Source organism: Lampris incognitus, chromosome 3 (assembly GCF_029633865.1).
Source record: "Lampris incognitus isolate fLamInc1 chromosome 3, fLamInc1.hap2, whole genome shotgun sequence".
In the NCBI taxonomy this organism is placed as follows: Eukaryota; Metazoa; Chordata; class Actinopteri; order Lampriformes; family Lampridae; genus Lampris; species Lampris incognitus.
Window position 1 is genome coordinate 94,385,577 of NC_079213.1, and position 23,039 is coordinate 94,408,615.

Consider the following 23,039-nt stretch of genomic DNA (forward strand, 5'->3'; position numbering starts at 1 on the left):
GTTGGCGGTTGTTCTTTAAACAATAAAGCCAAAAGGATTCAGCCCCACTCAACCTTTCTTTTTGTGTTATTCTTTTCAGACTATACCCCCAATACGTAATATGTCCACACCATTAGCCATCACAGCTCCTAGATGCAACATATGCCCACATTTCGATGCGATCACTAAACAACACACATCTCACAAACACCTCCCTACGACATAAGAAAAAAAACAAAACACTGATTTTCTTTTTTTCCAAATGAAAAACAAATGCAGCCAAGATTAAATACTTCATCTTCCCATTAGAATTAGGGTGTTAAGCATTTACTACATTGCATCAGCCACCAAACTTTACATTTTAGGCTTGGGGAAACTTCCCCAAAGGGAATCATTGTTGGGACTTGATTTTGACCTACTCACATGTAGATCTGCTCACTAAGTGCTGATAATACCAAGAACCTCTATGAGGATACCATGGAATCACCAATTCAGTGGCGATAGGAAATCTTTTCATTCTTTTGCTAGTTTTTGAAAATACCTACTGCTTTTAAAAAACGCACCTGGAAGTTTAAAAAAAAATCCCAAGAAATTTTAACAGTGCATGAACGCACAACTGTGCATGTTGGTAGCGGTCTCTTCACACACTGTGAGGACCACTATGCCCACAGTGTTTTATTGCACAATCTCTGGCTTTACAAATGTCACACCACCATCCATTCTTAGATAAGAGAAGGAAAAAGAAAAAAAACATACAAAAGAAAACCGACAATGAAACTCAAAGGGAGTTCAAAGGGTTTAAAATGAAGAGTTTTTATCCTCGAGAAAGGATAGTGGCATCTGGCTGGTGTGACAGCGACTAAAATCTCCCAGCTAAACCCCTCCTCCCACTTTATAGATTAAAACGGGACTGAACAACAGTGGATATTAAAACAAGCATATTAAATATTTTAAGCATTGTTGTGAACGTAAGATTTGTTTTTGCTACAAGATATAGTCAACTGCTGACCAGTGAGGACTGAGGGGAAATAACTGAAGCAAAAGAGGAAAAGGAAGACGACGATGATGATGATGATCATGATGATGATGATGATTAGAAGAAGAGTTAACAATCCACTCAACGCTTTGAGGTTTGGTCATCTATGTTGCTGTTGTCATCACCATCACTCATTATCACCATCATCACCATCATTGTGATGATGGGACTTTTCACAAGTCTCTGGGCATTGACATGTCTTTCCATGCATTTGCACCTTTTTGCATGTCAAGCTTGTCAAATACTGCAAGAGGCAAGACAAGACTTGGTTGAAATGTTACTTGTTTCTGCCCCCGTATACTGGCATTACTGGAAAGGTAAGAAAAACAAGGACGCGAATAAGTGCTGACGGGATGGAAAACAAAAAACAAACAAAAAACAAACAATAACAAAAAACCATCCACAAGCACTTTTTTAAGTCTAGCTAGGAGGCATGGTGAATCATGAAACAGCCCCCGTGCATCAATGAGAGCGTTATCATCAACCTTCTCCACCTTCTTTGTCTTTTCTCATACGATACTCTCGTCTGCAGACTTCTTCATTAGCTTGGTGGATAGCAAGGAATGCTGGGTAGAGTGAACCCCCTTGGCATCTGGAATAAGCAGACGGACTTTCTGATTTGTTCTCCTCCATTCGGAGTAAAGCTGACAGTGGTAGCGGAAAGATACCTGTAGAAACAGAAGATAACAGCATGTCTTAACTTTAAAAGTTAACAAAAGTAGATTTTTTTTTAAAATAAAACAAAATCAAAACAGGAAAGAGTGCTGAGCCAACACAATACAAGCTGGTTAATAGAAAACAAATGAGTGCAAAGTCCTATCATTTTTTAATGGAGGGCAAATCCGGTCATGCAGTATTAAACCATTTAGAAACCCAACAATAAACATTCCTTACTTTCCTCCTGACTGTCCGGGGTCCATATCCCAATCCTTCCCATCTTCCCTGACCTGAACCTGGATGTATATCCCATCCCCATCTCTGACCATTAGCACATGCGCAACAAGCTGCACATACACATACCTAACCGGAGTTTGTATCCCCCCACCCCACCTCCTGGCAAGCCCTTTGTTTATAGCTGCTTTCCTGTCTTTGTGTGATCTTGTTTCTATGCCTGTTTGTCTTGATTCTGCAACACTTTGTAAACTTTTGATTTTAGAAGAGTGCTATACACACTGAGCTGAAATGATCTATTATTTTATCTATCTATCTATAAGTAATTACTATCATGGCTCAAGATGAAATAAAATATTTTCATTTCAAAAAGCCAGGTTGTATTGTTACAGATCCACAGTTAAATCTGTGTGATATGTCTTCATTCTTTACCAGAGTCCAGAGGACATAGATGGTGAAGAGGGCGATGGTCAGGGCAATGAGGCCTACGGCCTCGAGCCTGCTCTTCAGCTGAAGGTGGTCCTGGGCGCCACGCAGACACAGCCAACCGGAAATGGCTGCAAGGGGTGTAATGAAGAGGAAACACACCATGTCACAGAATAGTGTTCTCTTCTCGTTACGGGGGCCGGGGTCCCGCAGCCACTGTGGAGGAGCGAGGAAGGGGGAGACAGAGAAATAGAGGGAGAGGGGAAAGACGAGTGAAGGGCCAGAAGCGGGGGAAAGGGAGTAACAGACTTAAAGTCATTCAGAATAATTAGAAGACAATACCCCACAATCCTTTTCTAAGTAAGTTGCTCTACTGAGAATAACCAAGCAAGTACAAAAGGAAAGGAAGGCAATGACATGTAGCATGAAGAGGCCCCACAGTAAAAAAAAAAAAAAAAGATCTCTCTCACATGTGTGCCCCCCCCCCCCCCCCCACACACACACACGAGAGCCAGCCCAGTCCCCAGTCAAGTAGACTAAAATGCAGGCAACAGAATTGCAGACAAAGCAAAGGGCATTGACCTTTGTTACCTCTGTGAGGGGTCTGGGTCGGCGCTCAATACTGAACTCAGTGTGGCAGAGCTCACAGTAGCTGGTGTTGGAGGAGGAGAGCCATTTCTCCAAGCAGCTCTTGTGCACTGTGCCCAGGGTGCCCGTGCAGTCACAGGGGGAAAGGAGACCCTCAGCATTGCCTCCTTCATGGCAAATGCGGCAGATGGGGCCATCGCTGACAAGAAGACAGAATCAGAGGAAATTTCTTAAAGCCAAATTTCCTATATTATGTGCCTAAATCCACCCCCGGCCATCCTCTTTCCCAGTAACCATAGGGCCCACAGTGGGACTATGGAAGAACCACAAACAATGTATTATTCAATTTCCCCAAAGTGCTCCAAATAACCATATTTACTTCATCTCCTGAGGACCGCATCATTACAGGGTAATTTCACACCCACTGACTGAACTGCCACAGATCGCTGATGGTTTATTATGGGTTACTCTTTCTTCTCATTAGTTATACAGCATGGCTGCAAAACATTAAACTACACAAACTTGTGGTCAGCCAATGGTCACACTTAACACAGGAGATGAATTTGTGGCCAGACGGCATCTCATAATGTTGTTACTTTTCTTTACGTATGAGCGCAAATACATATGATGTTCGCAGGTGCTACAATGAATGTGTTGAAATGTAGACTAATAAAAACTGAAAAAGGCATAACTCCAACTTAGTAACTTTCATGTATACCCTTCATCTGACTATAATTATCCGGGTAAAGTTGAAACTGGGGTAAGTGTAACAGTCACAGTAACTCGATTTTTGCTCAATCTTCTACCTTACACAATTAACAAAAGGAAAAAAAAACCCTCTTCCATCATGTTGCTTTTTAAAACACTGGCATCTTATTAATGTGCCTCTCTCCATTTGTTTCATTTCTGTTCCTCTGTTCCACATCTTTACTTTTCAAATCACGGATGCTGACATGGAACAAAGCTGAATGAAATCGATTACAATGCCAATGCTCAGTTTGCAGTGGTTTACCATCTACCATTACATATGCAAGATCCAGTTATTTGGCTAACATCTAACTCTCAGACTGGATGGCGAGTAGGAATGCTCATGTTATGGTGTTAGGCAATATCGCATAAAAAAGAAAAACAACTCACAGGTTCAGAGAATGATCAGATGTACTTGCTTGAGGATTGTTACAGCCACACTTAGGCAATGATAATGGGATGCATTATCAAAACAATCATATATACCTCGTTTCAGAAAAATCAGGTTTTCAAACCAGGTTAATGCTTTAATCAAAATATTGCCTTTTACTGCATACTCCCAGTAATCGGGTTAATGGTGTCCATGAAGATGTACTCGATGTTTCCAAACCTTGCACATATGCTGTATCTACTTTATGTAGCCTTATAAGCCCCCCCCCTTTTCACCCCAATTGTATCCAGCCAATTACCCCACTCTTTCGAGCCATCCCGATCTCTGCTCCACCCCCTCTGCTGATCCAGGGAGGGCTGCAGATTACCCCATGCTTCCTCCAATACATGTGGAGTCGCCAGCCGCTTCTTTTCACCTGACAGTGAGGAGTTTCACCAAGGGGACATAGCACATGGAAGGATCACGCTATTCCCCCCGGTTGCCCCTACCCCCTGAACAGGTGCCCCGACCGACCAGAGGAGGTGCAAGTGCAGCGACCAGGACACATCCCCACATCCGGCTTCCCATCCGCAGACATAGCCAATTGTGTCTGTAGGGACGCCCGACCAAGCTGGAGGTAACATGGGGATTCGAATCAGCAATCCTTGTGTTGGTAGGCAACAGAATAGACTGCCACACTACCCAGATCGCTTTATTTTTATTTTTTTACCTTGTGTTTATATTTCAAGTTTTACACTAATCTTATTTCTACCAATATGCCTTTAACTTTTTGCCGCAACTACAATTAAATTTCCCCCACCGGAATCATCATCTCTATATCAATACAGATTGATATATAGATACAAACACGCACACACACACACACACACACACACACACAAAACCTGTTATTACTAATAAACACGACGTTTATTTAGTTCACAGACTTTTATTTAGTTCCCCCCCTGCAACACCCTGTGACTGCTGTTTTAGCCACCAAACTTCCTGCCTGTCTCCTCAGGGTCAAAGGGGACCCCATTTTACCATAATGAACAGAGTAAAATACATGTTAACAATCTCCCTACATTTTTTTAAGTTTAAGTAAAAAATAAAATAAAATGTACATTTAAACATTTCAAAATGAGTTTGGAAAACACTTGACATATTTACAATGCAAACAAAGTTTTCAGTGCTTTCAACATTCCACGCAAACAAGTCTTTAGCAAAGATTCCACAGTCCTTCACTGAGTGCTTTCAAAAGCATCAGAGCTGATGCTCCCCTTCTTGTTAGACAGTCAGTGAGTTGGGCTTTTGTGTCTGACCAGAGCACCTTCTTGATTTTCTTGCTTTGTACAAGTTCCTTAATGCTACTTATTTCCAGCCAGAGTCTTTTCTCTATGACCTGTTTTGTTGACTTAAGGGCATTGATAAGAGAGTGTTTGTCAGTCACACAGACCAACGAAGGAGCCTTCAGTCCAGTATTCCCAGTAGTGAGCTCAGAAAAAAAAAGTGGCTAGAAAAAAGGCATTGTCTATTTCATCTGACAGAGCAATAGTTTCCCCTGCAAGAGTGCTCCACACCACACGTCTAATTCTCTTGGATTTCCAACAGAGGGGAGAAAACTTTCCTCTTTCTCCAATAAGAGTAATCAAAATTCCCCCCGTGCACCTCCATCAGGAAAGTTTCCAAGAGAAGCATCGCAGAAACCAGTCAATTTCAGAGCATAATTGTTTCCCAAATGTTGAAACCTGGGGGTCACCTTTTCACACTTGAGCTTACGGATGACTTTATTAGCTTCATGAATTGACTGCACTGTAGAAATTTTTTATATTGGATGCCAAACAACAAGAATCAAACATAACATCACGTCCGGTCTGCTTGGCAACCCATGGGATCTTACCCATTTTTGACCTTAGCTTTCACTTTCATTAAGGGAGGTATTCCTCTGTATAGCATGTGCTGCTTGCATGTGAAGAGGCTGTAGATTTTCAATGTAACCGTGCTGATGTACCTGAACTCCACCATCAACAGTGACAAAATCCATCCCTACATAGCAGAAATTTCCATGCTCCTCGCGTCCAACATGGAATGCAGACTCCAATTGAGGAATTACATCTGTTGAAAAGTTTTGAGAGCCTGCCCAAAGAAAATCATCTACATGACATGCAAGTACTCCAGTAACGTTAAGCTGCTCATCTAATCAATAAAAGACTGCTGGATCCACCTGTGACACTTTACCACCTGTGCTCAACATGATTTCTTTCACTTTGTTATACCAATACAGTGATGCATCAGCAAGAGCATATACACATTCCTTTAGTTTTCATAGAACACTTTCACTTTCTGCCTCAGGAGGGGGGCGAATATAAATATCCCAGGACAGCTCCATGCCCTGCAAGAATGCAGCTTTGATGGCCATAGAATGAACTTGTCACTGATTTTGACAGATTACTGTTAACAACAGTCTGAGAGATTCAGAAGCACAGGTTTAGGAATCTTTCGGCAACTCTTGGATATTAAGCATTTCAAAACCTCTGGCTACGAGCTGTGCTTTGGGCACAATACCCTTGGGGGAGTTTCGTTGAGACTACAGACCCATCTGGTGGAAACACACTTTTGGCCTGCATCTTCAACTTCCTCAAAAACTTAATTATTGTGCCAATTCTTTATTTCTTCCTGTTTAGCTGTGTCAAATGAGATGTCTTTGGTTATAATTACATCAGCATCCCTGTCTTCTGCTTCAATATTAAGACTATCAACACATGGCAAGTCAACTGACTCCTTTTGTCCATCACTGCCATCAGGCTATAGATGTTGCAGGTTATGCGAATTTTTGTTCTTTCCTGTAGCTTTGCCTTAAACTCTGCTCTGCCTTAAGCTCTGGCTATATGTAGAACACAGTCATCTCTGTTCACAAATGTTACAGTCTGTCCTGTTCTTAACTTTACACCCGCAGAAGAGACAGGGCTACCACACACATTGTGCTCTGTTTCAGTTTGTGTTACTGGTGGATGCACTACTTCTCCTGTATTTACTTCCCTGTCACTGATGTCCCGTTCATTGTCTGTATTTTGTTCACTGTCTGAGCTATCTGCTGCATTGTTTACGATGCTTTCTCACTTTCTGTTTCTCTGTTAGCATCATCTTGTACAGTTTGCTTGTCCTGATCTTTACAAAGCCTAGAATAATGCACTCTAACAAGAATTCCACCATGTCTAACAAATATAACAGCTCCATCCTGACCAATAACTACCCCTTGTCCCTTCCATTCTGTAGTCTGCTCATTTGTAACATACCTTGTCACCTGTCTCATATTTGTCATCTGTGGGTCTGAGCTGCTTATGCAGTGCCCTCCTTATCTTTTCGGAACATTCAGCTTCTGTGAATGCGTTCCTAGAAGCATGTAAAGCTGATATGTGTTCTCCTACCCTAGTATTTACAGTAGTACCCTCTAGAGCAGGTAGCTTATCAACTAATAGAGAGGGAAGGTTAGGATTCTGTCTGAATACTAGTTGATGTGGACTGTAGCCGTGAACATTGAGCATACTGTTCTTAGCTGTGAGGGTCCAGTCTAGAGTAGTGTGCCAGTCGCATCAATTTTCCTGTTTCACCTTCTGGATTATTTCGGCAAGTGTCCGATTGTGTCGCTCCAGTAGCACACTGTTCAAGGGACTATATCCCACTGTTGTTCTTGTCTCGATGATAAAGTTTTCTGCCATGTCTCTGATTTCTTCATTATTGAATTCTCCACCATTATCACTGTATAGTCTGTGTGTGTGTGTGTGTGTGTGTGTGTGTGTGTGTGGGGGGGGGGGCATGTACACTTATCCATGTGTGAATGAAGGAGTTGACCATTTCAGAGGACTTCTTTGTTTTCACAATGTTTCTAGCGTGTGAAATGATTGATAACATGGAGATACCATGTGTGAAATGATCGATAACATGGAAATACCATATGCTTGGTTCCAACTCATGCAGGTCCACTGCTACCATTTCATTATACTATATACAGGCAAACCCACAGCAGGCTTTGTCTTTGTCTTGCTGTACATCCGGCATATGTCACAGTCATGTACCATTTGTTGCAAAATAGTAATACATTCTTTGTCTTTAGTTCCCGAGCTGTGAATGAGCCTCTTTAGTCTCTCTGCAAATGCATGACTAAACTGTTTATGGAAGTTTCAGAGGAACTTTGCGTTTCTCATTGGAGGACATGTTTTCTGTCACTGTAAGGACCTCATCTTCAGTTTGACTCTTTTCGGTATCTTTGTCTCTGATATCTACACAGTAGTGCCCAGAACTAGTGGATTCAAGATGTATAGGTTGTTTGAACATCACAATGCCATTCTTCATGTCCAAAATGGTTCCTGCCTTTTTCAAGGATGTTTTACTCAGCAATAGTGGGATATCAACTTTGACTACTTCAGCTTCAATATGACATTTTGTCTGTCCTATTTTGGCAGGTAGTTTAGCTTATCTGGTGGAATATACTAAAATTCAATCTCCGAACCAAAATGGTCTACAACTGGAGATTTCTGTTTGCAACAACGTGTTCACTTGATCTTGGCTGGGATCATTAACATAGCCTTCCAGCCATTTCTCTCCACATACTGTTCGAGTACAAGCAGTGTCAATGATAGCTGATCCCAAGGATTCAGTCAAGAAAATCTCTGAGTCAGACATGGAGGCCTTTGTAAACAACGCGACGTTACATTCCTCTACATTTACATCTTCAGTTAGCCTTATTTGTTCACTCTTCCTGTGGTGCGGTCTTTAGCCCAATGAAATGTGCTCTGACGAATAGCACATCTTGACCGCTTACCGAATTTATCCAATCGATTTGTACCCAGTAATGGCTGCTTTTGTTGTCAACTCTGTAAAGTCATATTCCGTTTGCCCCTTCCTTGCAGTCTTTGTTCTGTGAAGAATGCCACTTCCTGGTGCACTCGTATTCTATTTGACAAGCCTGACGTTTTTCCTCCGAAAATTCTTTTTAGTGCTGATTTCATAGAGGAGAACGTTAATTCCATACATGCTGTCAATGCCAGTTGCCTGTTTTTCTCATCTAGACAAGCAGTGTCTAACAGTTTAAAAGCTAACACAGCATCAGGAAGTGTCATTTTATACTTTTTCATCTGCTCAAAGTCAATAATATAGTCCACCATGAAAACAGAACTGTCTTTTGTGATGCTATCAAAATGAGACTATGCTTTTTATGAACAATCTTTTTCCTCCTTCAGGAACATGCCATCCAATTTTGCTAACAATCTTGCCATACTGTTATCACTGCCCAATTCTTTTGCGGATATTTCCATGGCTGTTTCTGTGGCTCTTCTTTCAAGCCCCAAAGCAACAGCAAGGGCTTGTTTGTTTTTGTCGAGTTCAATAACCCGCGTCCAGGTATTGATTTCATTTTTCCAACATTCGTATGGCCTGGTTTTATCAAACTTCGGCAGAACTTTATAATTAGCAGCCATCATCTGCTGCCAATGTTATTACGAATAAATATGATGTTTATTTAGTTCACAGAGTTTCATTTAGTTCCCCCTGCAACACCGTGACCACCATTTTATCCACCAAACTTCCCGCCTATCTCCCCAGGGTCAAAGGGGACCCAATTTTACCGTAATGAACAGAGTAGAGGGGAAATACATGTTAACACAACCTACATCAGATAGGGCAAATTTGAAGACCAGGGTAGTGAACAACAAGTCACTAATCCCTGTGGGGAAATTCACTCTCTGCATTTGACCCATCCGTGTACTATGAAGAGCATAGGGTAGGTAGCCACACTGCAGCACCCAGGAATGACCTTCCAAGTTCTGAGGCCAATGACTTGATCACAGGCACTTGCAGGAGTACCTGAGATGTAACATCTAACAATGCATGTCTTTGAATGTGGGAAGCGAAGAACCCAGAGGAAACCCACACAACCATGGGGAGAGCAGGGAAACCCCACCTAAAGAGGACTTGAAACAAAACTCAAACCCAGAAGCTCTTTCTTGTGAAACAATGGTTGTAACCACTACATCCGCCAATCAAAGGCTACAGTCTAAACTCTACCATAATTTCCAGGTTTTACTCTAATGTAGAAATCAACTTCATTTATAAAATTGTAAAATTATGAGGTTGATTTTAGGATGCACCAAACACCTAGGCCAACAGACAAAAATGTCTGATTCCTGTCCTGACAGCATCATCCTCAGGGCAGGAAGCAAGGGATTATGCAGGTTATAGGCCCTCAGGGTTTGTAAAACAGATTAGCACACAATTGCATTTTGCTAATGACATACCATTAAAACAAAAACAGCTGGACGCGTTAACCATGGCAAATTAAAATCTTTTTGCTGCGTAAGGGATGGGCGATGCCACTGGTCTACTACTGACAATAGTTGTTAAATCATAAATGCTGACTCCAAATGTAACTAATCGATCATGCTGCAAAGAATCTTTTTGTATCTGGTAGCCATTGTCAATGCTCATTTTTTTGTTTACTGCATTTCATTTAAGCCAGTGCAACTTTCCTATTTCGCACATTGCAACAGAATTTGTAACGGTCATTTGTAGTGTTATGCACAGCCTGTTGTGTAATTTAAGTTCTGCCCTTTGCAGTTAATGAAAGGTCCTGTTGTCCTACCGTGTGTATCTGCATGTACTGCAAGCTGCCTACTAAATCAGTAGCCTCTCGTACTGCTCAAGACCAAGTTCTCAATATGTCCTTTTAACAAAGAGTAAGAATTCTGTACATTTATTGCATTTGATAACTAAATAGTGTCTAATTCAGATTTCCCAGACTTTCTGAAATACAGCCAATCAAGAGTCAGCAGGATGTTAAGATATTAGCTTGCGTTATATCCTGTTTGCTGATATTAAATGCTGATCTCCAGTCACTTTAAGATCATTTACATTACTCTATAAATGAAAATTATGCTTTCTAATTAATAGTCCAACAGTATGTCAGAGCATCAACAGTATAATTATAGTCACAGACAGGAACACATTGTACTTTATTCTCCCCATACTTTTTTGCAATTCCCACACTTTAAGAATTGGAAATGACCAACTCTATTACCAACTCTATTACCACACATTTCATTATCAATTCAACCATCTATCTGGAGAAGATCACTGTAAGCCTTACCTCTGTGTTCCCAGTGGTTTAAGCACAGTGGAAAGAAGGCGTCCATCTTTGGCTGTGACCTGGGTGACATACTGGGCCTGGCATCCATCACTGCCTGCTTCCTCCACACTTTTGGACAAGGCTGTGTTGCCAGCACAGTCACACAGTGAACCAGGCAGGTGGCAACACTCCCCTGTTGTCATGGTCACACCGTGCAGATAGTGACCGTGGGGATGGGGTAGAGGGTTTTAAGGGTGAAGGTTGCAGGACGGATGGGGGAGCAGAAAGTACAAACTCTGTTCTCCCACAGATTTGATTAGTTAGGCCCAACTGAAAGAAAGAAAAATGAAGGGGGGAGAGAGACAGAGAGAGAATAAATTCAAAACTGTGAGAGAGCGAGAGAGAGAGAGAGAGAGAGAGAGAGAGAATAAATTTTAAACAAATCACTAACACGTCGTCAGGAGCAAGCGGGTATCTTAAGAAATACCATCCCAAGAGGAAAAATATTTGTCACGGAGGCTACACTGGTGTCGCCATCAATTCTTCTATCTGTCCATATTCAAAACCTCTCTTCCAGGGCCTGGTGGCAACAGGTGTGGCAGAACAGGCAATATTTTACTCCCCACTGGCTTCCTCCAACTACTCCCGGGGTAATCCCATGGGCATTCCCAAGACAGATGGAAGTTGTGATCCGTTCAGCGGGCACTCGCCCGTTCCCATAATACCTCCAAAGGGAGGCCCATGAGGGCATTCTTATTCACTGACTCCTGTCAAATAAGAGGTGGCTCAAATCAGAGGCTCTCCAAGACTGTTTGGGCTCCTAACCCTACGACAAAAGGTCGAGCCCTGCCACCATGCTGAAAAAATAAAACTTTCTGCCACTTGCATCCACAATTTGATGCCCTAAGGACACTGCCTAGAGCTTGTGACTGTGGCCGAGATTTGGAATGAAGACCGGCTGGGAAACCCCCCCCCCAAAACAAAATAAGACCTTTGCTGTGTAATGATGTCATATTAGAGTAAAATATATGTAGAATATAAGTTTATATCATGACACAATTCATTTAAAATTAATTTGGCCTTCGTTCTCCTTTTTCCTATGAGCACAACTAAAGCTATCCACCACAGTGCGATGTGTTCACACGGTCATTTAACAAGGTTTTGTTTTGACATTTTGGAGGTTAACCAATTTGCCTACAGCAGCTGCTACCGCTTCCAAACGCAAGTCAGTGTAAGCAGCAGTCAGATGTGCGGCGGAGCAAAACGGACTGATAAACAGCTGTCTCCCCTCAGATAACCCTTCGTCAAGATAACGCACACACAACGTGAATTAAGCAGAACCCCTTTTCTACAAAACACGGGTTACCACTCCAACTAGCAGGTATGACGGTACCTCAGTGAAACCTTATCATTTCGCTAGCTTGTGGTTAACTCAAAACGGCACATGACAAGCCGTTGACACACAATGTGCGGTTGTCCTATTGTCTTCCTCTGTCAAAGAAAAGGGGAAGATGACAATGTCGCCCGTTCGGTTTATTACAACATTAAGCAGGTCGACCCCATCCAGATTTCAGTCACGGCTGCACTTAAACGTGCCTCTTTGAGAACGAACGGACAGCATTTGCAAATTATCGCGGTGTTGTGCTAAATAATAACAAAGAGATCAGAAACGCCAGCAGACCCCAGCTGAAGCACAGATGTAAAGCTATGCCGTGGTCCATTTCATTAGCGCTGGGGCCAGCTGTTGTGGCTTAGACCCAGGCGGACAGGGGTGTCTTTCATAAAACATTGCACACAACAGCATAAACACTGCTTAATTACAATATAAATTACGTGGCATCATTAAATAACTATAATCTTAAATACGTATTTTGCATTCTGATTGTCGGGTTCATTTTCACACCCCCAAAACTATTAGTACAAAGTATGATCCATGTCCGGCATAGAGACGCGTTTAATCCGTGCCGTGTCTTGTCACAGATGTGTTGTTAGCTTAACTAGCTGCTAGCTAACGCTAGCCTGCGCGTTAGCCGACCGATTGGTGTAACAAAAATAGTCATGGGGGGGGGGGATTTACTCACCTCGTTTTTGTTTCCCCTTTCATTTTATCCGAGGTTGTATCTGCTTGAATCGATATCATTGGTCCAAACTAATGTGTAGGGCTAAAAGCTACCGCTCCGCCGTTGGCCACCTTAGCTCACAATACATTGGCTCGTCTTAACGCTCAGCTGACAACACAGCAGGAGAGGTTTCCGCTTTCCCTCACACTTGGAGAGGAGAGCTTTAAAAATAGTCGGGGGGGGGGGGGGGTATTATGCCACAGCGACGCTCCAAACAGGACACAACATAGGGAGCCAGATAAACCACACATTCAAGTCAATGGGTTTGTTTTCAGAGCTAAGGAATATATGACGGTTTCACCTCTCATTTTCCCATAGGATCTCTTATAGCACGGGTTTGAATTGGTCACGTTATACTTGAACGATGTGATCATTTAAATACTGCTTACAAAATTATATATAGTTTTTTCCCCCCAGAAACCATCAATGGTGTTGATGAAAGTGCGCAACAAATGAAAAGAGGACTATTCCTACATCTATATAATGCGTATGATGAACCTGGAAAAAAATGAGCAAATTTTACAATGTCAAATGATTTAAATTAAACATTGGCACCCATTTTCAAAGGGATCATATCCTTAAAGGGTTGATACATTATGTTGGGGGCACTCCAATTACGCTATAATGCTGTTAACCTACTAAAAAGTATTGGGCCAAAATAAACACGTTATATCAGCTTGCCTGACTGACCATCACACTCTTACTAGGCTCTATAAGCAACAATTCATGAATATAATTTATATGACAGTATTGGTAGTCCAGTATGTTCGAAAAAAAATCAGTCTGCCAATGTTTTATGTGGATTAGATTTATTTTTCAGCATTTATTTATGTGATGTGAAGGCAGCACAACAGATTTGACTTGAGAAATTTTCAACAAAAAATATTGTCACAGGATATTATGTGCAGGTAAAGTATGAATCACACAAAAAAAGGCATTTTTACCAGATGAAACATAAGGCATTTAAGCCAACCATAAACAATTGAAATTTCTAACTTCCAATAACTGGGTTGACAATGGTTTAAATGGTTGGACTTGTTAAAGTGTTAAGTGAAGTGCATATTTTGTTGTAGGGAAAGTTTTCCATTAACAATTCCATGTACCCCCATCAATTTGCTTTTATAACATATCAGAATAATGAGAACGTGTAAACAAAAATATGAAAGCAATTGGGAGCTAGGGTTAGAGGGAGGAAACTGTTCCTGAAAAAGGAGAAACACCCAGCATAGTGTTTTTTTCTACAATGTCCTCAACAACACAACCAACTAGTCAGTGTTACTTAACAAAAAATTTAGTTACTCTAAGATAGTTACGTGATACGTCCCATTGAAATTACTGGACACAAGTGCAAAAACTACTTGTTTTTCTTTTTAGGCAGACTGTTGAAGGAGGTCATTGCCTGAGCCAGCTCAAGAGGAATTAACCAATAGACTTGTTCCAGGCTGACACCAGCTCATTACAAAACCATCTACCAATTTAATTCATAAGATTGCTATATCATGAGTTTTTGCAAATAAATTATTGCTTTGAATAATCTTGCTTTGAATGATCTAGCTATGATCTGTAATTTAAGCAGCCTTGAACATACCTAAATGAGATAATCCCAAATTGACAATGATTGCATTTATCTACTTTGGTATCTTTGTGTGCTCAGATGATCAATAACATTCAAAAATTAACTCAATTCCTTTCGAACTTTTCCACTTGTTTGACAGTAACTACAAGTCAGGTCCCTGGTTGTAGCTAATTTCATACCACACAGGGATCAGTGCTCAGAGGAAAAGAAAAGAGGGCACCAGAATCCCATCCCTTCTTTTCCTGTCCCCACTCCTTCACCTGTCTCACACAATGGGCAGAATTAGATGAACAAGAAATCAAACTGTAGCCCAATATGTGAACACATGGATATCAGCCCAGGTGGGGGAATGAAGATGGAAAGAAAATCACTTACAGCACTCAGATATAGCCTTACTGATCCCTCACCATTCCTTCAACAGGATTGGGTCACATGATCAGGGCTACAGAGACAAGTCAGTCAAAACAAAAACGCATAGTAGATAAAGCCAGAGACCAGCCTCATTACAGCTTAGCATAATCAACTGTTTCTCCCGGTCCAGGTTATTATGAGGCTGCTAGTAAAAGATAGGTATAGAAATTGGGTTCTTCTGAATAAGACAACAATAACAAAACAAAGAAAAACAGGAGAAAAAACAAACAAACAAAAGGAATGTCAACTACTGGAGTCTTGGTATCTTAAGAGACTTCTAAACACATGAAAGTATAGAGACAATAGCAGCACAACACTTGGAGTAAAGCAGAGATGAAGAGAGAATAGTTTTGGAGGGAAGTAAATGTGGGAGGGTAAAGGTGAGTGTCACAGGCTTTGGCAGCACTGCAGCTTATTGCCCTTCTGTCTGTCAGTGGTGGGGGGGACACTAATGTCTACCACATTGTTCCCTGGAGACTCATCATGAGCGGATCTGTCTGCTATCTGCTTCTGTGATACAATACGGTAGATTTCTGCAGGAGGAGAAAAAGGACACATTTTTAAAATCAATTTTAAACCATTTACTGTTATTATTAAATCATTTTATAGTACACTTCAGTGTGTTTTACTGTGTGACACTCTCCCTACCTGTCAGAATGTTCTTGAACGCTTCTTCTACATTAGTGGAGTCCAGGGCTGAGGTTTCGATAAATGAGAGTGTGTTCTTTTCTGAAGCAGACACAACATTCATTTTTAGCATTTTGGAGACTAAATTAGCACGTCTCCATTTTAAAAGCATTGAAAAAGAAAAAAAAGCTGTTTGTTGTTTTTATTATTTTAATAAGCAAGAATACCTGCAAAGGCTCGTGCCTCATCAGTGGGCACTGCCCTGAGGTGGCGAAGGTCGCTCTTGTTGCCAACCAGCATGATAACGATGTTGTTGTCAGCGTGATCCCTCAGCTCCTTAAGCCAGCGTTCCACATTCTCATATGTCAAGTGCTTGGCGATGTCATAAACTAAGAGAGCTCCAACCGCCCCTCGGTAGTACCTGGTGACGACAGACCAACACAGTGATAAGTGTCACATATGCTTTAATAATAACAATAACAATTTTCATTTCCATCGCATTCTGGTTTAATATCCATGTCATTTTTAATTGAAATACTTGTATATGTTTTGTTTAACATGAAAAATAAACTACTAATGATAAAAAATAATAACAATAAAAATAATAATGGATTACATTTATATAGCACTTTATCTAGACACCCAAAGCGCCTCACAGTGACAGGGGGAAATTCACCTCAACCACCACCAATGTGTACCACCCACTTGGGTGATGCACAGCAGTCATTTTGCCCCAGAGCGCTCACCACACATCAACTTGAGGTAGAGAGGGAGGAATCATTGAGCCAATTACACAGGGGGATGATTAGGTGGCCAGATGGAGAAATCCAGGTTGGGAATTTTGCCAGGACACCGGGGGACCCCCTACTCTTTCTGATAAGTGCCCTTGGATCTTTAATGACCACAGTGAGTCAGGACCTCGGTTAAACGTCTCATCCGAAGGACGGCTTCTCCTACGGCACAGTGTTCCCGTCACTGCACTGGGGCACTGGGATTTTTGTTTTTTGTTGTTTATTTGGACCAGCGGGAAGACTGCCCCCTACTGGCCCACCAACATCACTTCCAGCAGCAGCTCGGTTTTCCTGGGAGGTCTCTCATCCAAGTACTAGCCAAGCCTATACCAGTTTAGCTTCCATCATTCGGCAGAGCTAAGGTACATGTTGGTATGGTAGCCAGCTTTATGAGCTGGCAAACAACTAAATAATGCATACTATGTTTTAGAAAATGCAGTTTCTTAATAATTCACGGTGACATAAATATTTGCCTTTTTTTTTTTAATAAGTAGTGTTGTGAAAAATTGGTCAGATTATAAGTGAGGCAAATGAAAATGTGAATTGCTATGCCTTAATCAGATTACACTGCAATAAATACAGTGGCACATCATATTGACAAATTAAGACTTGAACCATATGATGATTCCCGTTTGGTACAACTGTTGAAATCTGTTTGCAGTGTACACCACTGTTGCTGTTAATGAATATCAGACTTAAAACTAAAAGTCAAGTCAATTTTATTTGTATAGCCCAATATCACAAATTTGCCTCAAGGGGTTTTACAGCAACTAAAATATCTTACACATGTATGCAAAGAAAATCACAAACTTACGCCGAGGTGATGGCTCTGTAACGCTCCTGTCCAGCTGTGTCCCAGATCTGGGCTTTTATTGTCTTGCCATCCACCTGGATGCTGCGGGTGGCAAACTCCACTCCAATGGTACTCTTGCTCTCCAGATTGAACTCATTCCTTGTGAAACGGGACAGCAGATTACTCTTGCCCACTCCAGAGTCTCCTATTAACACAACTGTAACAAAGACATATATAGAAAACATTAAAAGAACGTGTTGGTCGCCTACAAAAGGAATTGATCCTGGTCCCACCCAGAATCCAAATTCCGTTTTAATTCATCAGGCAGCCACAAAAGTAAGTCAGTGCAGTCATTTATAAATATACAAAGATTGCGTAACTCTTTCCCTCGGGTTCTTCGGACATCACATTTTCCAAATCAGAGCAGAACTGACAACTAACCTACTCTGTCAAAGACCAGCAGGGGTCTTTGCAAGAAGTTGTCATCAAGTTAATGTTATCCAAGTGACAACCAAGGCGGGCGAGAAAACTAACCCCGACCGTAACGAATGGCTGAAGGCAACTGCTGATCACTTTGTGGCGATTGGAGATCAGCTAACCCCAGATTGTTAGTTTCATGTATATATATACACCATGCAAAATTGCTAACATGTTAGCCACTCGCCCTATCTGGTTTGCTAAACTGTCACCATTAGGTGCACCGGTAATCAGCTAAGCGAAAGACCTTTTAACGCAAGGCCTTCACTATTAACGCTGGTTCCTTGTGTTATTAATTTACTTGAGATTAACGCTATTTCAAGTGAACAGCTAACCGCTAGACAGCAAATTAGCAAATTTCAGAGCTAGCTTACCTCGATAACGCTGGCTATCAATAGTGCTAGCTCAGCTAACCAGCTGGACTTCCTCACTCCCCATTGCTGTCACTGAATTTCAAGCAAGAATAACCTGTAACACTACACACTCGCAGTGCATCTTACCTTTGAACAAATAGTCGTATTCGTCATCTCGGGTTCCCATTGCAGTAGACTATTTATTCTACTTTCCGAGTACTTTTTGCCAAACAGCGGACCTTCGCTCCCTCGTCTAAGGTGCCGGCCAGGACCAGCCTTCGAGGGGAGGGATGAGCACGTACACTGACGGACAGCCGCTTCGACCAATTGGAGACACATGCGCATTGACAGACATGTAGATCGACCAATTCGCTGCACGTCTGGTTAACATCGCCCAATTATCGTGTCAGACCGGGAAAACGGTACTTCACACTTCTATGGCAATAGTGGTAAAGCATTTTTCTCCTCAAGACGTTTGAGCAACACTCCGGTGATTTAATATGCACCTCTCCAGATTGTTGCGCAAAATATGAGGAGATAAGTTGAAATAAAAAGAGAAAATAAGAGGAGAGAACGCCAGAAAAACTTGTGCCATGTTTATTTTGAGTTTCCTCATCCTCATTATTTCAACAGCAATGCACCAGTTGTGTGCAGACCACAAACGATCATTCCAGATGGAGAAGATCCTCAATTGTCACCAGGAAATCCACTGTGAGGGTCACATAGAGTAACAACTCATTGAGTCAACGCCTTCATGCATTTTATATTTTACACAGTAGTACTGCATGCGAAAAAAAAGATGGATTTGGAGCTGTAACTGGTTTACATCTATTTAGAGGACCATAAAACTTAATAGTTCTTACAAAAATAAACGATGATACAGCAGGTCATGACGGCTATCCACTGGCCTTAACTATGAACAGTTTTTGAACTACTGATCAAGTATTTATTAGCTAAATAATGTCATTGTTTTTCATGTAATTCAATTAATCTTTGACAAACACAACTTATTCTCTTTTAGCTGAAAAACTAAGGAGGATATGTAGATTGACAGGTTTTATTGATCTTACTTGAATGGAGGAGTCAGTCTTCTCTTGGCTGATCAACTTTTGAGGGCAGCTGGATCCATTATTCCTCTCCTGATACTCAGTTTTTCTATAAAGAAATACAGAAAATGGAAACAGACCAAACCGATATACCAAATGTAGAAAACAGACCAATTGCTTGAATACCAATTCTATTGTATCCATTATATAATTTCACCTATATTATCATAACAACATTAAATATGTCTTCCACCCATCCTCAGCATGGGCATGGTTTCACACATCCGTCTTGATCCTTCTTATCAAAGGACAAGTCTGTGACCTTCTACTTTTGACCATCCTGGAACCTGATACTGACAACACTTTCTGGTATAGATGTTGACTGTCGTTACCTAGAAGGAAATGGAGATGGAGGCCTTATGGAGTAGTTGCTCCATGTCACGGATGCAGCTGACAGCGTGGGATGGGGGCAGCCATCTACTTGTCCACACTGCTTCTGGAGAGTATGCTCTGCATGAGCACTGCTCGTCACAACCTTTTGTCACAGGGTACAAATGTAAATTTAGAATGTCCTGCACACGAACACATTCATTTTAACTTAGACAAACGAGAAGAACTGTGCTCTTAATATGGTTTACAAAGGCACAATCTTTTATCTTTTCTCATTAATCTCACCAGCATCCCTTCTTTTTCCTCCCGTTGCTTGGTTTTATCTAATTCCTGGGTTAATTGATTCCTCCTTTGCCAATCATTCATGACATCTCTCTCTCGGACCAACAAAGGCATCCTTTCTGGTTGTGAAGCTCTCCCCTCAGGTCACATTTTTGCTTAGCATCACGCTTATTTCCAGGTTCAAAGCTGTGCCTGCACTTCAGGAGGGCCAACCGTAGGTGGTGCTGCACCTCTTCAAGATCCCTCTGCCTCATCCTGAGACTCTCCAGGGCTGCTTCCTTCTCCTCTGTTTGGATTTTCAGTTCATGTCTGCCAGCAACCAAGACAGGAGGGGTCATAATATAACTTAGTTTGTTTTTAAATGGTTGTTAAGCAACATTTTACCTGAGGCTATTGACAGTATCTTGCAGCTCTTTCTCATAGATTGTAGTTTTTTTCTCGTTCTTTTTTTGCCCAAGTCTGCACCTCCAGTAATTTGCTGTTAAAGACCACCACTGGGAAAGCAAAGACAACACCAGGATATAGTAGTGTAATTAAGTTCCAAATTTAGGTTCTAGTTTTAGCTCAAGAACAAACAAGTACTTTTTTTCTCTACAGTAAACATGACTAATACGCTGACTTCTGTGGCTTCAAGGAAGCTGTTCATCACAGTGGTAAGAGACTATAACATTGTTAATTCATAACAACTTAGCAAGTTGTGAGACTCACTTTGGGTTCTTAGGTCCTGTTCAGTTGCACTTTGCTTCTTGCTTGCCCTGTGTAGTTTGTTTCGGAGATTTCTTATCTCTTTGGTGTGATTGGATTTCATCTTGCTGATATTATGTTGCAATATCTCTGCATTCTCCCTAGCCCTCTTCAGATCATTCTCCAGTCTGTTGACTCTGTTCTGGTGCGCCTCCTCTGAGCCAGTCAGAAACTCTATCAGACCCTGGATCCTCTCCTCGCGATCCCTCTTGTACTGCTCTAGGGTTTGCTTTCGAGCTGTAGCTGTCCGAAGGCGGCTCTTGCTGATCTCCAAGGAGCGCTGAAGGCCCTGGGCCTTCTCCTCCACTGACCTTTGGACCTCCCTCAGAGTTTTTGCCTCCTCCTCAACAGCTCTGAGACAACACTGTGTAACATGGATCATTTCTTCAGCAGAGAAGAGTTTCTGCTGCAGGGAACAAGCTTTTTCTTCTGATGTCCTCTGATTGTGATTAAGAGAAGCAACTTCCTCTTCTGACGCCTTGAGACTCTGCTGCAGTGACAAAACCCTTTCCTCCGCAATGATCAACTTTTGCATCAGCGATTTTACCTTCTCTTTTTCAACCAGTTGTTCTTTCTGGTGGACCTGAACTTTTTTCTCCAGATCGCTGATGTTCTGCCTCAGAGACTGAGTGAGTTCCTCGGCACAAGTCAGACTCTGTTGCAGTGAATGGTGGTTGTCTTGGAAGGTTTGGAGTGCCACTTGCAGACTGTAGCCGTTCTTCTTTGACATCTCCTTTTCCTGCTCAACACACTGTAGCTTAATTTCGGAGGCTCGAAGGGTCTCCAGCAGACTATGTGACTTGTCTTTGGTCTTTATCAAGTTTTCCTGCAGGCAGATGACTTGGCTCTCATATTCCCTGAGTTTCTGCTCCATGGAATCTGCCTTGGGTGATGATAATGTTTCTTGATGGGTATTTGGTTTTACATAGTTTTATCATGGTTTTGTTATATGATTGCGAGTACTATAAATGTGCATAGCATCACCTGAACTTCATTGCCTAGAAGAGAAGTTACTATGACTTTAACTATGGATTTAATGAACCGATATAATTTTAACAGCAGCACAATTTGTTGGTTGAAACGTTCAATCGTTGTACAAAAGCTGGTGTTATCTTTGCCAAATGGTGTGTATAAAGATAAGGGAGGTTAGGGAATGCAAACTAGTCAAGATTAATTTCCTAATGCTGAATGTAGCACCTTTTCCTTGCAATTTCTGAGGCTGTGCTGCAGTGAGAACTGGAAACTCTTGTTTTCTTGCTCAGCTGCATGATGAGAAAGATGGAGACCCTTCACGTCTGTTTTGTGTCTGCTCTTGGTGTCTTTCATCTCTAGCTTCAGAGCTTCATTTTCAGACAGCAGGCACATTCGGTCAACAGAGCTCAGGTAACTCTGAAGTTCTTCCTTCGTTCAAAGAAGAAAGCCAGTGATTACACAAGATGTTTTGACCAATGGTCTGTTAACAATTTTGGAAGATGCCTTCACCATTGCATGCATGAACAAAGGAGTATCATGTTTCTCAAATTGTGGAAAGTCATAACGGAGTACATGTGTCACAAATGTTCATATTTGGTTGAGTGAATGTAAATTTTGCCCCATCCTGACTTAACTCTTTTTCCCTTCTAGCTCCACTGCTGCTATAGGAGGTCCTTGGGAACAATACATGGAGAGCAAGGACCTATTAAGAGGAACCCTTTGCTATCAAAACTGCTCAAATTTTGAATTGTTTTGAACTTCTAGTTGATTAAGGGGCAAAAAAATAAAAAAGGAAGCAGTTTACTTTGCAATCTGTTCAAATTCATTAATGTTTAGACCTGGTGACTGAGGATGCCATGGAAGGCATCCAGAAACCGCTCTACAATTTGTGGACAGTGGGTAAAGAAACACTGTCATCTCAGAATATGGGAACATCATCAGGGATTAGCATTCAAACCAGACCGTGCACCTGATCCTACCTAATAGCTAAATATTCATTGTTCATTATACAGCAATGAGAGCACTCATTTCTCAACCACCATGTTTTACACCTGGCAATAAACATTGTAGATTGAAGGCATCGTTCAGCTTTCTCCATATGTAAATCAGTCCGGATATTGGAGGATGGCTTAAAGATGTTTCATTAGACTAGATTATATAGCTCAGTGGCCCAGGTTTCGTGTTCTGTACACCTGTTAATGCACTGGACTTGGATACAAGTAGCTTTCACATGACAGTCCTGTCATAAATACCACAGTTATGTCAAGGTGATCATGTACAGTTTTTGTTGACACTGTGA

General features: G+C 41.6%; 2 protein-coding genes across 2 annotated transcripts; both read right to left on the minus strand.

Moving 5' to 3' along the window:
* Window positions 1-865: 865 nt before the first annotated feature.
* On the minus strand, window positions 866-13,362 carry marchf2 (membrane-associated ring finger (C3HC4) 2). Its single transcript, XM_056276515.1, has 5 exons — window positions 13,239-13,362; window positions 11,179-11,487; window positions 2,924-3,119; window positions 2,339-2,548; window positions 866-1,683 (listed from the first exon to the last, which is right to left on the minus strand). The coding sequence occupies exons 2-5, from the start codon at window positions 11,358-11,360 to the stop codon at window positions 1,525-1,527; spliced, it is 747 nt and encodes a 248-aa protein (XP_056132490.1). The 5' UTR covers window positions 11,361-11,487; window positions 13,239-13,362; the 3' UTR covers window positions 866-1,524.
* Window positions 13,363-14,079: 717 nt separating this feature from the next.
* On the minus strand, window positions 14,080-18,586 carry LOC130108995 (ras-related protein Rab-11B). Its single transcript, XM_056275671.1, has 5 exons — window positions 18,453-18,586; window positions 17,497-17,692; window positions 16,119-16,312; window positions 15,913-15,993; window positions 14,080-15,797 (listed from the first exon to the last, which is right to left on the minus strand). The coding sequence occupies exons 1-5, from the start codon at window positions 18,490-18,492 to the stop codon at window positions 15,652-15,654; spliced, it is 657 nt and encodes a 218-aa protein (XP_056131646.1). The 5' UTR covers window positions 18,493-18,586; the 3' UTR covers window positions 14,080-15,651.
* Window positions 18,587-23,039: the final 4,453 nt, after the last annotated feature.